Genomic DNA, 13,044 nt, shown 5'->3' on the forward strand with positions numbered 1-13,044 from the left:
TGTGTGTGTGTGTGTATAGGAGTGGGGGGTTGACGCAAGTAAAGGTGGAGGGAGGAGCGAGGAAGATGGGATAGGAGAGCGACTTCATCAGTGTCTTTGACCCTGTCCTGTCCTTGACTCCCTGGCGGAGGTGCACCTTGAGAAGAGCCCATGTGACGCTAGTGCTCACGCTCACATACGCACACACACCAGACAGCAAGACACACACACACACACGTACATGTATACACAACAGCCCCTCAAGGCTCCATGTTCTCAAGGCTATCAGTGGAGTGAGGGTGGCTGGTGTTTGCTCAGCTTTGAGGCCCGTTTCCCGTCCCAGTAGTCGCGTAAGCACAGAGAAAAATGCACATTTCCCATATTAGAGATGTGTGGATTTGAGAGGAGTTTGGAAAACGTTTGAGAAAATTAAGAAAATTAAGAACAACATAGGATCTACTGCAACTGCCAATTCTTTTCTGCGCTAGCTGCGCTGGATGGACTCTTCTGCCATGGCACCAGTCTTATCAGCGGGAGAGGGGGTTGGGGACAAGTGCAGTGAGGGGTAGGAAGAAAGGGGACATGGGTTGTGTTTGCCTAAAGTGACAGTGTGGGCCAAGGGCTTATCAAGGCCTTTGTAGATTATTGATCAGAGCAGATACGTGAGGCACAGGGGCCTATGTGTGAGTGTGTGTTCGAGGTTCGTGAAGCTCTGGCTTGACTCACTGAAATGTCACAGGCCTGCTCAACTTCAGTTTCAACTCTTTTTAAAATGTATGTTTCGCCGAAGGGTGAATATTCTTAAAACGCACCCATGGCATCGTCAATGCCAGATGTTTGTAGCATTCAGTACATTACAAAATCTATAAATTCTCTCTCTCACACACCCCCACACACACAAACAAATACAATGACCGAAAAGCATGGGAAGTGTTGGTATTCCCAGGCTGAGTTGGGGTTAGGAATTAACCTGGCTGGCAGCGAGGGCTTCTGTTGTGTCCCTGCATTTCATCCTTCAAGGCTGCAGCTCACTAGCGCACACACTCACTTACACACACAACCTTATCTTCCAGGGTCTCCTCTTGTTTGGCCAACGCTGTGCAAATAGAAGGTGCAATACATCTCCTGACAGTTCCCAAAAGCAAGGGGGAGAAACACGCTGGCCAAACAAACAGCCAACCCTGAGTCACCGAGAGACAAGCGATTTCTCAGGCTTTATCGAAACACATGCAAAGACACACACACACACACATCGACTTCCCCACAGTGTGTGTGTAACAGTAGCCTTTATTTGAGGGCTTGGGCCTCTGGCTACCTTTTTAAACGTTTGTCTAAGCAGTCTTAAGACAGGGGCCACTGCTAGAGTGAATAGCTCCCAGCAAGCCGTCCACAGGCTCCTATTGTCCTCCGTCATATTTTATTATCTCATCAAAAAGCAGGAAATCCGATTCCCTCTCTCTGAAAAAGAGCTTATCCTTCTGTCTCAAAGCAACCTGTCATGAGAGAGGGAGATGGAGAGAGGTGGAGAAAATGGGGGAGAGAGTTGTGGGGGAGAAGGGGGGAGTCAGTGAATGAGAGTGATTAACTGCCTCATCGCTGCCTCTTGTCAGAGAAGTCCCTCTTTCTTTCTTCCTTTCTTTCTTCCTTTCTTTTTGATTGGAATTTACCCAACACGCAGCACAATGCAAAGGTTAGGGAAACGTGTGTGTATTAGAGGAGAGTTTTTTTTCCCTTTTTCCCTCTCTGTCTTCCTCCTTTCATATTGTGTTACACAGGGGTAGAGCAGCGATAATATCCCTTTTCATCAAAGCTTTTGTTATTGTTTTTTTGGACACCCCGCCACACACACACACACACTTCCATCCTCTCTGTCTTTCTCGCACCTTCGAACAGAGAACAAAACCACTTATTTTTCTGAATGCCACATGATTTTATCAACAGAGTGCGCGCGCGCCTGTGTATGACACATGAAGACATCAACCTCAGTCATGCTTGTCCTCTTTCATTCAGACTTATCCACGCTACATTTGAAAATTCTGTTAGTTATTCTAACGTTCATATGACCAGGTAAACGGTGTTTTCTGCTCCGTCGACACCAATCAAATGGCTATGTCATGATTGTGAAGTCGTCCGGCAAAAATAAACATAAATGCAAATTAATGACAGCTCCACCGTGAGATTGTCTATATTGACATTTAAAGTGAGTGATGACAGAAAGTTGTATTCTTAAATTTACTGACCATGACTGAGCAGGCTTATGTCATAATTTTCCAAAAGCTGTTTTTAGGTGGTAGGAAAAACACCAGCGTAGTGTGGACCAACAGCCAGAGATAAAAATGTGCATTTTCAGATTTAGTAAGCATAACATATAACATGCTCTCAGTCACCTTGTTTGCCTTTTCCAGGCGTCATTCCACACACACAACTCTCCATCCTTCGCTCTATACTCTATTTTTCCTGCTTCTCTCCCTCCCTCCCCTCTCGCCTCCCCTCTCTCCTCCCCTCTTTGTACATCTGTCCTTTAATTTTGGGCTCTGCTGAGAAGTTGTTAAAAAGCCCTATGAAATATGTATGAAGGATTGTGAGCCACGCGATTGGCCCCATTTACCGGACAGCCGAGCGAATGAGCGGCCACACTGGATAATCCCCCACAATGCCTCTGGAACAAAGGCCCAACAGCTGACCCTAGAGAGAGTGAGAGATGAAGAGGGGGGGCAGTGAGGGGGGACAGAGTAGGACAAGGGAGGGGTTGCAAACAGTTAAGGCTCACTGCTGGTCAGGAGGCAGCTTGCTCACATACACAACTCGCACATACTCACAAAACAAAGGCTTGTGGGACAGGAATAACTCCCTCTGTTCTGTCGCTCCGCTCTCTCTCTCCTTAGACTCTTCTCAGCCCCTCCTTCTCTTGCCATCTCTCCCTCCCTCCCTCCCATTCTCACTCTCTCGCTCTCAGTCAAGAGGATCTGAAATACCAATACCCTTTTCTCCTTGACATTGCTTTCTCCTTGCAGTCAGCGTTTTGCTGTCCTTTTATAGTCAAAACGTCAGGAGAAATTCCATGCAGGAATATTCTTAGTAATGCGGCACTCCCTGCGTCTAACGGCTAGGGCGCTGCGCTGCACCGGCCCGTCAGCGAGGTCTTTTGGGAAAAGGGTGCGCATGCCCACATAGACACTTACAACGCATACACGCAAAGTTGCCCTCACACTGGGGTCATTGTGCCAGTATTTCAGAGACGACAGCAGTCCAAACAATGAATTATATCCACTTCTATCGCACCAGAGGGGAATTCAATATTTGGGGAATTGGGTTAGCTTGTGTGTTTCTCTCTCTCTCTCTCTCTCTCTCTCTCTCTCTCTGCCAAATACACACACACAGAGCGTACAAGCTCCTTATTCACGACTCACCTTTTCACTCGAGCAGTGGACAGAGATATGCACACACACCAGACACACGGGCATCTTAGCCTCCATTCATCACCCCGAGGGGGGCGGGTGGCTGTCCTGTGTGTATAAGTGTGTATGTGTGTGCATGTGAAGAGGCATGCCTGTGTGTTTGACGGTCTGTGTGTACATGACGGTCTGTGTGTGTGTGTGTGTGTTCCAGTGGCCACTAACCTTGCTGTGTCCTGACACTCCTGATGAGTATCTGCAGGACACTGGAGGAGAGGAGCGGAGCGGAGTGCGCACTGTCAGGCATTTGGGCAAGCTGCTGTATGTGTGTGTGTGTGTGTGTGTGTGTGTGTGACAGTGCGTGTTTGTGTGTGTGTGTGTGCGAGCATCAAGGGAGGCGAGCAGGGAGACAGTCAGCATTATCCAAGCAGGTGACCCCTGAAGGCTGCGTCGCCCTGGAGCTTTGAGTCGAGGAAAGAGACTCAGCCAAATACACCAGGGTAGCTAGTGTATGTGTGTGTATGCGTGTGTGGCAAGCATTATGTAGAGCTCTGTAACAGTACAGGATGTGTCATCTCCTTGGCACAAGGAGGTGTGCGTACTGGTGTGTGCGCTCACGCCTGCATGAGTGTGTGTGTGTGTGTGACAGAGTGTTGGCTTGGGGGAAGGTGTCACAGATCTTTGCCAGACTAATCATCTCCATGGTGTCGGTGAGCGCTGCTGTCAGGGACACTAAAGAGGCGGCGTGTCTCCCCGTTCCCAAAGCATTTAGTACTTCCTCTTTCGCCAGCACCTCTCTGCTGCTCTTCACTCAGCTCCGCTTTCTTGTTTGGTCACAGATTTACAGTGGGACTCATAAAGATGTCATGCTCACGGTGTTGTGGGGAGGGAAGTGGGAGGTGTGAGAAACCTGAGAATTCACAAGAAGTGACTTTTCTCAGGCTGACACCTCAATTGGCTTTTAAGGAAGTAGATACTCAAGAGACATGAGATTAATGGTTTTACATCCACTGCGAAAATAAAAAACATATTCTACAAGGGAGGAGATGGCAGTGTTGGGCCTACTTCAAGGAAACGCCACTGCAAAATGAAAGAGCTGTGAGGGTGAAGCCGTTTGACTGGTTCCTCAGTACAAAAGACAAGAAACTGCATTAGAAAATGTTCATAAAAAGGAGAAAAGTTAATTACGACTGCCAAGCAGCATTTCGGAAGCTAGGCTCTAAGTTCTGAGTAAAGTCTAGGTGCTTTTTGGAACTATATGTTTTGGTCTATGTGAGACCACAAAGCTTATGCCACAGCCCTGAGTTGTTCCTCTGATAGCTGAGGCTTGTGGTTACTGTAGTGTTTAGCAATATTCATCAGATCAAACTGAAAAGGAAAAATGATTTTTCAGAAATTGGAGATAAAACAATCTAATGGTGGCCATAATATAAACCTATAGTATCTTAGTTACCAGTAACATTTATGTGTTTCTATGCTGTGATATATTAAGGAATGTTGAAATGGTATAGACAGTGGGGGGGGGAATCAGGAACCATCATAGCTTTGTGTTAACTTCTATTTCTAGTGTGATTTTCTAAACCAGATGAAGGGTTTTTGTATTTCTTATTTTTCCATGTTTGATGAATCATTTTAACTGAGAAAATCATTAGAGCCATTCTAAGAAAAACATTCACGAATGAGAAACAGCTGCTGCATGATAGGGCCTGCCTGCTCTCATCTGCTCTTACGAATCCGTGCCTGTGTTTCAAATGTTGACTCAAGGACTGAACAGCACTCTTAAATCTTTTGTCGTCAATATACCTCTACTTGTTAGTAACCATTTCTTTCCCTTTCTGTGTCTGTAAAGGTCCCTGATCGCTTCCTGGAGGTGGCTGAGATCACACTGAGGGAGTTCTTCAATGCCATCGTGGCCGGCAAAGACGTGGACCCATCCTGGAAGAAGGCCATCTACAAGGTCATCTGCAAACTGGACAGCGAGGTCCCCGAGGTCTTCAAGTCCCCCAACTGTCTTCAAGAGCTTCTACACGAGTAAATTTCTCCTCCTCTTCCTCCTCCTCCTCCTCCTCCTCAATCGACGCTTTGCGCTTTTTTATTTTCTCTGATTTCATAGAATTTCAAAATGATATTCTCTTTTGTTTGTTTTTTTCCTTTTCCCCAACTTTACTTTTGGATTTCCTCTTTTTTATTTTTAAATTTTTGAATGTATGAAAGTTATGAAGTAGCATTCCCAATCTGAAGCCTCTGTGGCAGTTCCTAAATGACCTAGCTATTGTGTTGTTGTTCTTATATGATAATTATCATGATGGTTATTATTTGTTTTGTTTTTCTATGATTCTGAACTGAAGAGACTCTAATCTTATTGGGTGTTTTTTGGACCGTGTGAACCCGCATCCGTTTGGCCTGTTTTATGATCAACTAACTAAGTCCTCAGTGGGTGGATGGAGTTTCCCCTTTACACTACTAAGAACATAGGCAGGGTTCCCTAAAGACTTTACTCATGGCACCCAGGGGTGTCCAGATGAACTGTCCCCATGAAGTGCAAAGTGGGTGCCCAATAGACTGTGCTACTGAAGATGTCCCCAACAGGACAGTCTCTTTCACACACGCACACACACATGCACACAAAAACAAGGCCTAGTGAGGTTATTGACTGGACTAAGACTGGACTCGTGGTACTGGTCTGTACTACTCTGTGGGACTTGGACTGGTTTCAAATAGCTACTGAGCTCTACCATGTTTTGAAGTGTGTTTTCCCTGCAAGTAGGGCATTGTGTTCATTGGCTGTACATTATTATTTTGATTATTATTATTATTGTTGTTGTTTATGATTATTATTTGTCATCACTGCTTGCTGAAGATTGGCACTTCAAGATTTGTTTGTCCCTTGATGCCGTTGCAGAAAAATAAATTATTGCTATTAATATTATTCCAAAAGAGTTTAGAAATATTTTACCCCCATTTCCCATCCTTCTCCTTACTCTTGTTTTTGTTTGTCCATCTCTGAAGTGGACTGGTTTTGTTTGTTTGTTTTTTTTGGTGGTCGGGGTCTGGGGCAACTTTCCTGGAAAGTGTTTCGAATTTGGGGTTTTAATGGAGGGCCGTCAGAGTGGTCCTCTCTGTACGTCCGTAGTGACTAGCCTATCCTGCACAGGACCAGCTGAAAAGGAGTTAGGCTGCAGAAACACATGAAGTAAACGGCGCAGAAGTAAAGAAATATGCACAAAGAAAGTGTGGCCTTTTGGTGCGTGACTTGCTGTTTTTAAAACGGCTGAATTTCCATAGCCACTCCAGCTTTGATAACTAAACTGCTCCCACTAAACGAGCCATTTTGCTCAGCTATCCAAATAAATCTTATTTGTCTAATTATCTGTTCAGGATTAGTGAACATACACAGTAGTAAATGCATAGTTATTTGTCTTTTTATAGCACTGTTCACTGAATAGCTCATGTGTGAGATGAAGTCAGCCTGTTTATATGGCAGGTTTGTATTGTGATTAGCCTATACAAGGTGTAAATTACATTATGAAGTTATTTCAATAGCAGTTGATACTTGAATATATCAGAATACTGTGGCAATCTAAAGTACAGTGTCGCTGAAACATATAGATAATTGAATACATACGAGTAGAAGCATCACGGAGAGGAAGATAATTCAAGGAGGGCAAAAAGAGAGGTGAATATAAGCTGAAACACGGGCGTTCATTAATTCTGCTTCAAGTGGAACTTTCCCCCGCAAACACACACATACAAGCATACACACACACACACATACTGCTCCTTCCCTCCATGTTCACCTGCCTTTGAGTGATCTAGCTCCTCTCTCACTGCAACAATACAAGGTCAAAGGTGAGCACTCACCCCAGGGGTAGATGGAGAAGCTCTCAGCACTACAAAGAGCGGGGACAAAGGCACAGAGCGAGGAGCAACACGCACCTGAAACCCTCTACTCTGTCCCTCCGTCCCAAACTGGCAGCTTTTAAGACCCAAAGTGAGATTCTGTTGAAGCCACTGTGCCCAGTTTGTTAAGCACCATTCCTTTCACTTTTACCTGAGATTCTAATCCCAGATTTTCCAATTGAGTTATACGTGTATATCTAGTGTTTTATCAATTTTATCCGCTCTCTCAGGCTTTTAACAATTTTAAGAAGCAGTTAGTGTTAGCTGCCCTTTTGCTGAGGTAAGTTTGAAGCAATGAGAGGACTTGAATGCTTTCTGGAGTGCGTGCGAGCTAGCTGTTGATCTCACCTTGGCGACATTAGCTTATAGTGTGTCTGTGTGTGTGTCACAAAAGATCAAAAAGGAGCAGGTTGCTTAACCTGCTGACTTGTCTAAGCGAGACAAAGCGCCTGACAAAAGGAGGCAGAGAAAGACGGAGAGCTACTCCCTTCATTATGTTCCCCCCTTTTCCTCCTCCCCGAACAGTGTTCTTCTTAAGATCCGGAGCCCTGAGAGAGCAAGTCGGACACATTTCTCACTAAAGGATGGGCTAGGCCCTGCATGTCTCAAAGTCTCAAAACACCAGCCAAGGGCTCTAAAGCACCACAAACAAAAGAGAGAGCAAAGGACACTTTTATCTGATGCACAGATTATTATCGCTCTCCACCCTCCCCTTTCCTGCAACCCCGCCCTGAAGTTAAAGAGTTCCTGCGCCTAAAAAGATTAATTCAGGATAATGAAGACTTATGTGCAAAAAAATGGATTAGCAAGACCTTAATACCGCGTTGAAAATATTTTTGTCAAGTTTTCCTTTTCTGGGTCGTTTGATTTTAAGGATAACATTATTGAAATACATATATAGCCTTTTTTAAGAATTGTAAAAGATAAATCTATGGGAAAAATATATACAGTAGTGGAAGTTCTTTGGAAGGCACTGTTAGAAATTGTTTCATAAAAGAAAGCTTGAGGGTATTTTTAGTGACGGCTTTGTTTAAATCTGTATCTGAATAAGTGAGTTGTTGGTAGTTTAGGAGCAATAGTTGTAGGTTTTTTGCAGGTTTTGTGACCACTTTTCCTTTTGGTTTCTTTACCTTTTTGTATTGTGCTGAATGGCTGTCTTCTTGAGATCAGAAAAATAAACTTGGAATATGTTTTCAGAGTATGAAATATTGCTGTTGCTACTGTAAATACTGTCAGGATGAAACAAAGAATAGCTGTACAGTTTTTCTATTATCACTCAGATGCTAGAGAGGGATGAGAGTGGTTAAAAAAAGAAGGGTGGAAACAAAAAAGAGGGATGACCCACTCTCTCCAACTGGACTCGTAACCACTCACGGAGGAGAGGTTTTGGTTGTTTTTTTTCCCCTGCCATGCCTTTAACGGGGGTCTGTTACCCGTCGGCAGTGCCCTTGAAGTTGCACCAGCATCCGTTTCTTTAATTTTTGCTGACAGAACGATGCGTTAGGCTTGCGGTCGGGTAATGATGATGTCACAGAGGGCCCCGTTGGCAGTCTGTGAACCCGGTCTCGTCCAAAAACAAGGGCAGACTGCCGCCGACGTAGCTCTAGATTTGACCCGGGAGAGAGACAGGAATTCATTGTCATCCGAAGAGTAGTGTCATGGAGGGGGCACATGTTGTACAGTAATAGTTTAAAAAGAGACTGCAGACAGAAAAAAAAGTGATTTATACCCTTTTTTACCGGGTTCAAACAGTTGGAAAAAGTTTGGACTTTCTGTGGAATTTTCTGTAGGCTTTGCATTTTGTGTGTGTGTGTGTGTGTGTGTGTGTGTGTGTGTGCGTGCTTGTGCGTGTAGATGTATATGAGTGTGTGTCTGTGTGAGAGAAAAGACCGATTATGAGAACCTGTGAACCAGTGAGTGACACAATTCTCAACACTGTGGCCCCTCCCCCACCCCTGGGAGTACCATCCTGACATGTAAATGATTCTCATTAAGCGTTGGCAAAGTGTGTGTGTGTGTGTGTGTGTTTGTGTGTGTGCGTGTTGCGATAATTTCCTCTGATCTGTTTTCTGACCTGTTTGAAAGGGGTTTTTGTTTCATGATGCTTTCAGTAGTAATTCTTTTTTTATTATTATTACATTGCTTCTCTTTTTTTGTAAATATCAATGATGTGGACTTACAGTGATAAAAACTGCCTTTGTGTAACTTAGCAATATGTTATGTAAATAGTGTTTTGTTGATGCTTTTTGTATGACATTATTATTCGATTCTAGTGCAGTAATTCCAACTGGAACAGCCATGTTTCAAATACAGTCTGAACAGTTACACACAGGTTGTAAAATAAAACTCGTGACATGGCTGCTTTTTTTCTGTTATTGGTGTCTATTTGTCTTGCCGATTTTGTGTAATTTATTGGTTTAATTTATCCTAATTTATTTGATGTTATTTTCTTTTGTTTTTCAAACAGGGAAGGCTGTACTGCATTTCATTGAGTAGAACCCACTTAAAAGATTTTAATCCTTATCTACTGAAAATTTTAAAAAATTAGTATGCTAGAGTACTTGTTCAATTGAGAAAAATGATAAACTGGAGATCTTGGCAGCTAAATGGAACTGGACAGTTAAAAAAAAAAAGGTTGATATGTTTTGTTCCAGGACAGGGCCGAGGGTGGGCCAGAAAGCTGAAACTAGTTTGAAGCAGTTTTGTATTTTCTCTTGAGATTTTTCCCCTGTATTGCTTTGGCCCAGCCCAAAAACAACCAGTAGTCAAATTGCCTTTCGTGCCTTCACCCTCTATGAACTGAATGTATGTGCAGTATATATGCAAGCTTGTGCAAAATGAATAAAAAATTGAAATAAAAATGAAAAAGAGAGTAGAAAACGTCTGCCGTTTATGGTTTATTTGCACCATTTTCTATACACAATAAAAACATGTATTTTGTCTGTGTGTGTGTGTGTGTGTGTGATGGGTACAGGAGAAAGGTCTATAAAGATATGGTATTACCTTGGTATTTCCTATCCTGTGTACGAACTATTTTACTTACAAGTGCGTCACTGACTACAATGTATGTATTTACTGTACAGTTACTCAGAGTGAATCAGTGCAGCTCTGAGTGATTCAGCACACTAATGAGGGGTTTGGCAGCAGAGCACCGACCTCCCAGCCTAGTTTTACCCACAGACGATTGCAGATGCCGCCTCATCGGGCTAAAAGCAACAATCGCCATACCCAGGGACACACACACACAGACACAGACAGACAATGAAATCATCTCTTCAATCTACAACCCTAAAGCTGATCAAAGTTATCAACTAAGTTTGAGGAAATTAATTACATGACAGATTTTGTAAATAAAAGACGAGTTCTTAATGCTCAGATAAAAGTTAAAGGACAGTGGAACGACAAAACTCTTGGAATTTGGGTTTGTTCCACCTACAGATTAGACTAACGATTAATTTCATTATCGATTCATTTCTCAATTAATCAATTTAATCAATTAACAGCTTAAGGAGACGTATTCAGTCCAAAACCAATACCCCCCTGTTTACTATCAAATATAATCATCAAACCCTCACAATTTGAGAAGCTGGAACAAGATAGTGTTTGGCTATTTTCCTTGAAAACAGCCAAAATGATTGTCACAATAGAGGCAGATTAATTATCAGTTGATCGACTAATTGATTAATCAACTAATTGTAGCAGCTCTAGTTTAAAGTAGTAGTATAGTGCATTATAGTGAATAGTGAATTTCCCCAGTGTGGGATCAATAAAGTTTCTCTTATCTTATCTTAGCTTATCTTAAATGTTATAATGTACAAAATTAAAGATATTAAAAAAATCATCTGACGTATTTTTAAAATAAAATATCTTTTTGCTGTCATTTTTTTCGCTGATGAGTTTGGAAGTTTTTTAAGAAAATACTATTTTAAAAAGGCTCTGTGTTCTCTCTGCGTCATTTTGCTGTTTTCCTATCATGACCTCTGTTGTACTTTCCACCACGCCTGCCCGTTGCTCTGTTCCTTTTCTTCCTTTTGTTCTTGCCTGACTGCTTTTCACTCTTTTTGCTTTGATGCTCATTTTTGGAGTTGCTTCTTTTGTGTCTTTCTTGCTTGCTTGCTTTTATTCTTTTTTTTTTCTCTCTCTCTCTCTCTCTCCCGTGTTCCTTTTCCCTCTCGTCCTCCGCCTGCCTCCCTCCGCTTGCCTTAACCGGAGGCTACAGCTCCTTAGGTTGGGCTGAGACAGCATCTTTGTACAACACCGACCGTCTGCTCTGTAATCAAATACCATCTGTCGCTACATCTGAAGACTCACTCTCTCGCTTCCTCCATCACACACACACACACGCACACGCATGTAGGCACACACATGCACATGCACACACACCACATCTGTGCCTCCCACTCTTGAACAATGTGTGTGTGCTTTTTATGTACAATGACCCGTGTACTTACAATCATTCCACCTGATTCATTCTTGGCCTGCAGGGAGGAAGTCGCTGGAGTCACTTTCACCACTTCCTGTTTTTTCCAGCTCTCTCACTGAGGGTTCAAAGGTCATTGTCTTCAGGTATATCTATGTTTGTTCTGTGGCTCTGTGTGTCAGCAAGACCTTGGCTGCTGTATCAGACAGGAGATAGTGGACTTTAGTTCCTCAGTCTTAGATCAACGGCCCACTATCTCAAAGGCTGCCAGCCTTTCCCAATGTTTGCCCAATGTTTGTCCCTGCTCCGGCACAGAAAACGTTGACACGGTCCCCAAGGTCCCTCTCCAAGTCCCTCCTCCCTTCGCGGTCGCCTGTTATCACACGCTCAGGTTCAAGAACGTTTTGCATTTTGTGTTGAGCGTGATTTTTCTTTCAGCTGAAATTGTTTTCTTTGAGCTTTCCCATTACATTTAGTGTGTTTTATGGCTTGGAGGATTTACACACACACACGCCAACCCAACAACAAACAGAACATTTTTTTTGATAAATATCACCACACACATGCACTGATGTAACTCCCCATGCTGAGGAACCTTTGTGACGAAGAAAACACAAGGACTCCGGACCTCATTTCGATTTCTTCTCTGTGCGATCCTCCTACCAACGACCAAAATGAGCTGTCCACCGTTTGAACCATTTTGACACCTACACCTGCAAAATGACTGTGGGCTTGAAACTAAAACAGCACAATACAATTGAAGTTTTTCTCCATCAGAGGACTTTTGTTTACGGAGGATGGCTTTCTGTATGTATGTGTGCATCTCCTTTTATTTGCTTAACAGTGCATTTGTTTCATCATTGCGCCTAGAATTAAACTTTTCATGCAAAAATGCTTCCAGTTTCAATCAAAAACCATGACAACAGATTTCCACATTGCACAGATTGATGGATTCATTCTGCATGTGTTAGTAATTAAACACTGGATTTCATCTATTGTGGATGGAGCAACACACTGGTCTTATGCTCCAGAGCCACTGGCACAGTGTGGGTTTAACTCTGGGTTGCCCACATTTGGCATCAGTGATGGGGACACCTAGTGGTCAGTATGTGCAGCTTAAACTCTGTGTGTGCTACTATTGATGTCATCTTCATATCACCCTTGTGTGTTCTTTGCCATTTTAGTTTTGCCCAGTTATATTAATTCTTTATTCATTATCTTTTGATTAATTTGTTCTTTTTCTACCCCCTTCTTCCTCTCCATCTCAACATCACTTGTATGTGTGTGTGCATTTGTTTTGTGGAATTGGAAGATTCCAGTTGGACAGATCATTGTGCCCCCTTTTTCCTC

At 43.1% G+C, this 13,044-nt stretch overlaps 1 protein-coding gene across 1 annotated transcript in view; it reads left to right on the forward strand.

The window, feature by feature from the left end:
- Window positions 1–10,137, forward strand: part of LOC118340964 (prospero homeobox protein 1-like) — a 21,564-nt gene extending 11,427 nt beyond the window's left edge. The window contains exon 3 of the mRNA XM_035679132.1: window positions 5,224–10,137. Coding sequence (XP_035535025.1) covers window positions 5,224–5,409 — 186 coding nt within the window. The 3' untranslated portion in view covers window positions 5,410–10,137. The remainder of the gene's footprint in view (window positions 1–5,223) is intronic.
- The last annotated feature ends 2,907 nt before the right edge of the window (window positions 10,138–13,044 follow it).

The sequence above is a fragment of the Morone saxatilis genome, unplaced genomic scaffold (genome assembly GCF_004916995.1).
Source record: "Morone saxatilis isolate NCDOM2014 unplaced genomic scaffold, NCSU_SB_2.0 Contig7, whole genome shotgun sequence".
Lineage (NCBI taxonomy): Eukaryota > Metazoa > Chordata > Actinopteri > Moronidae > Morone > Morone saxatilis.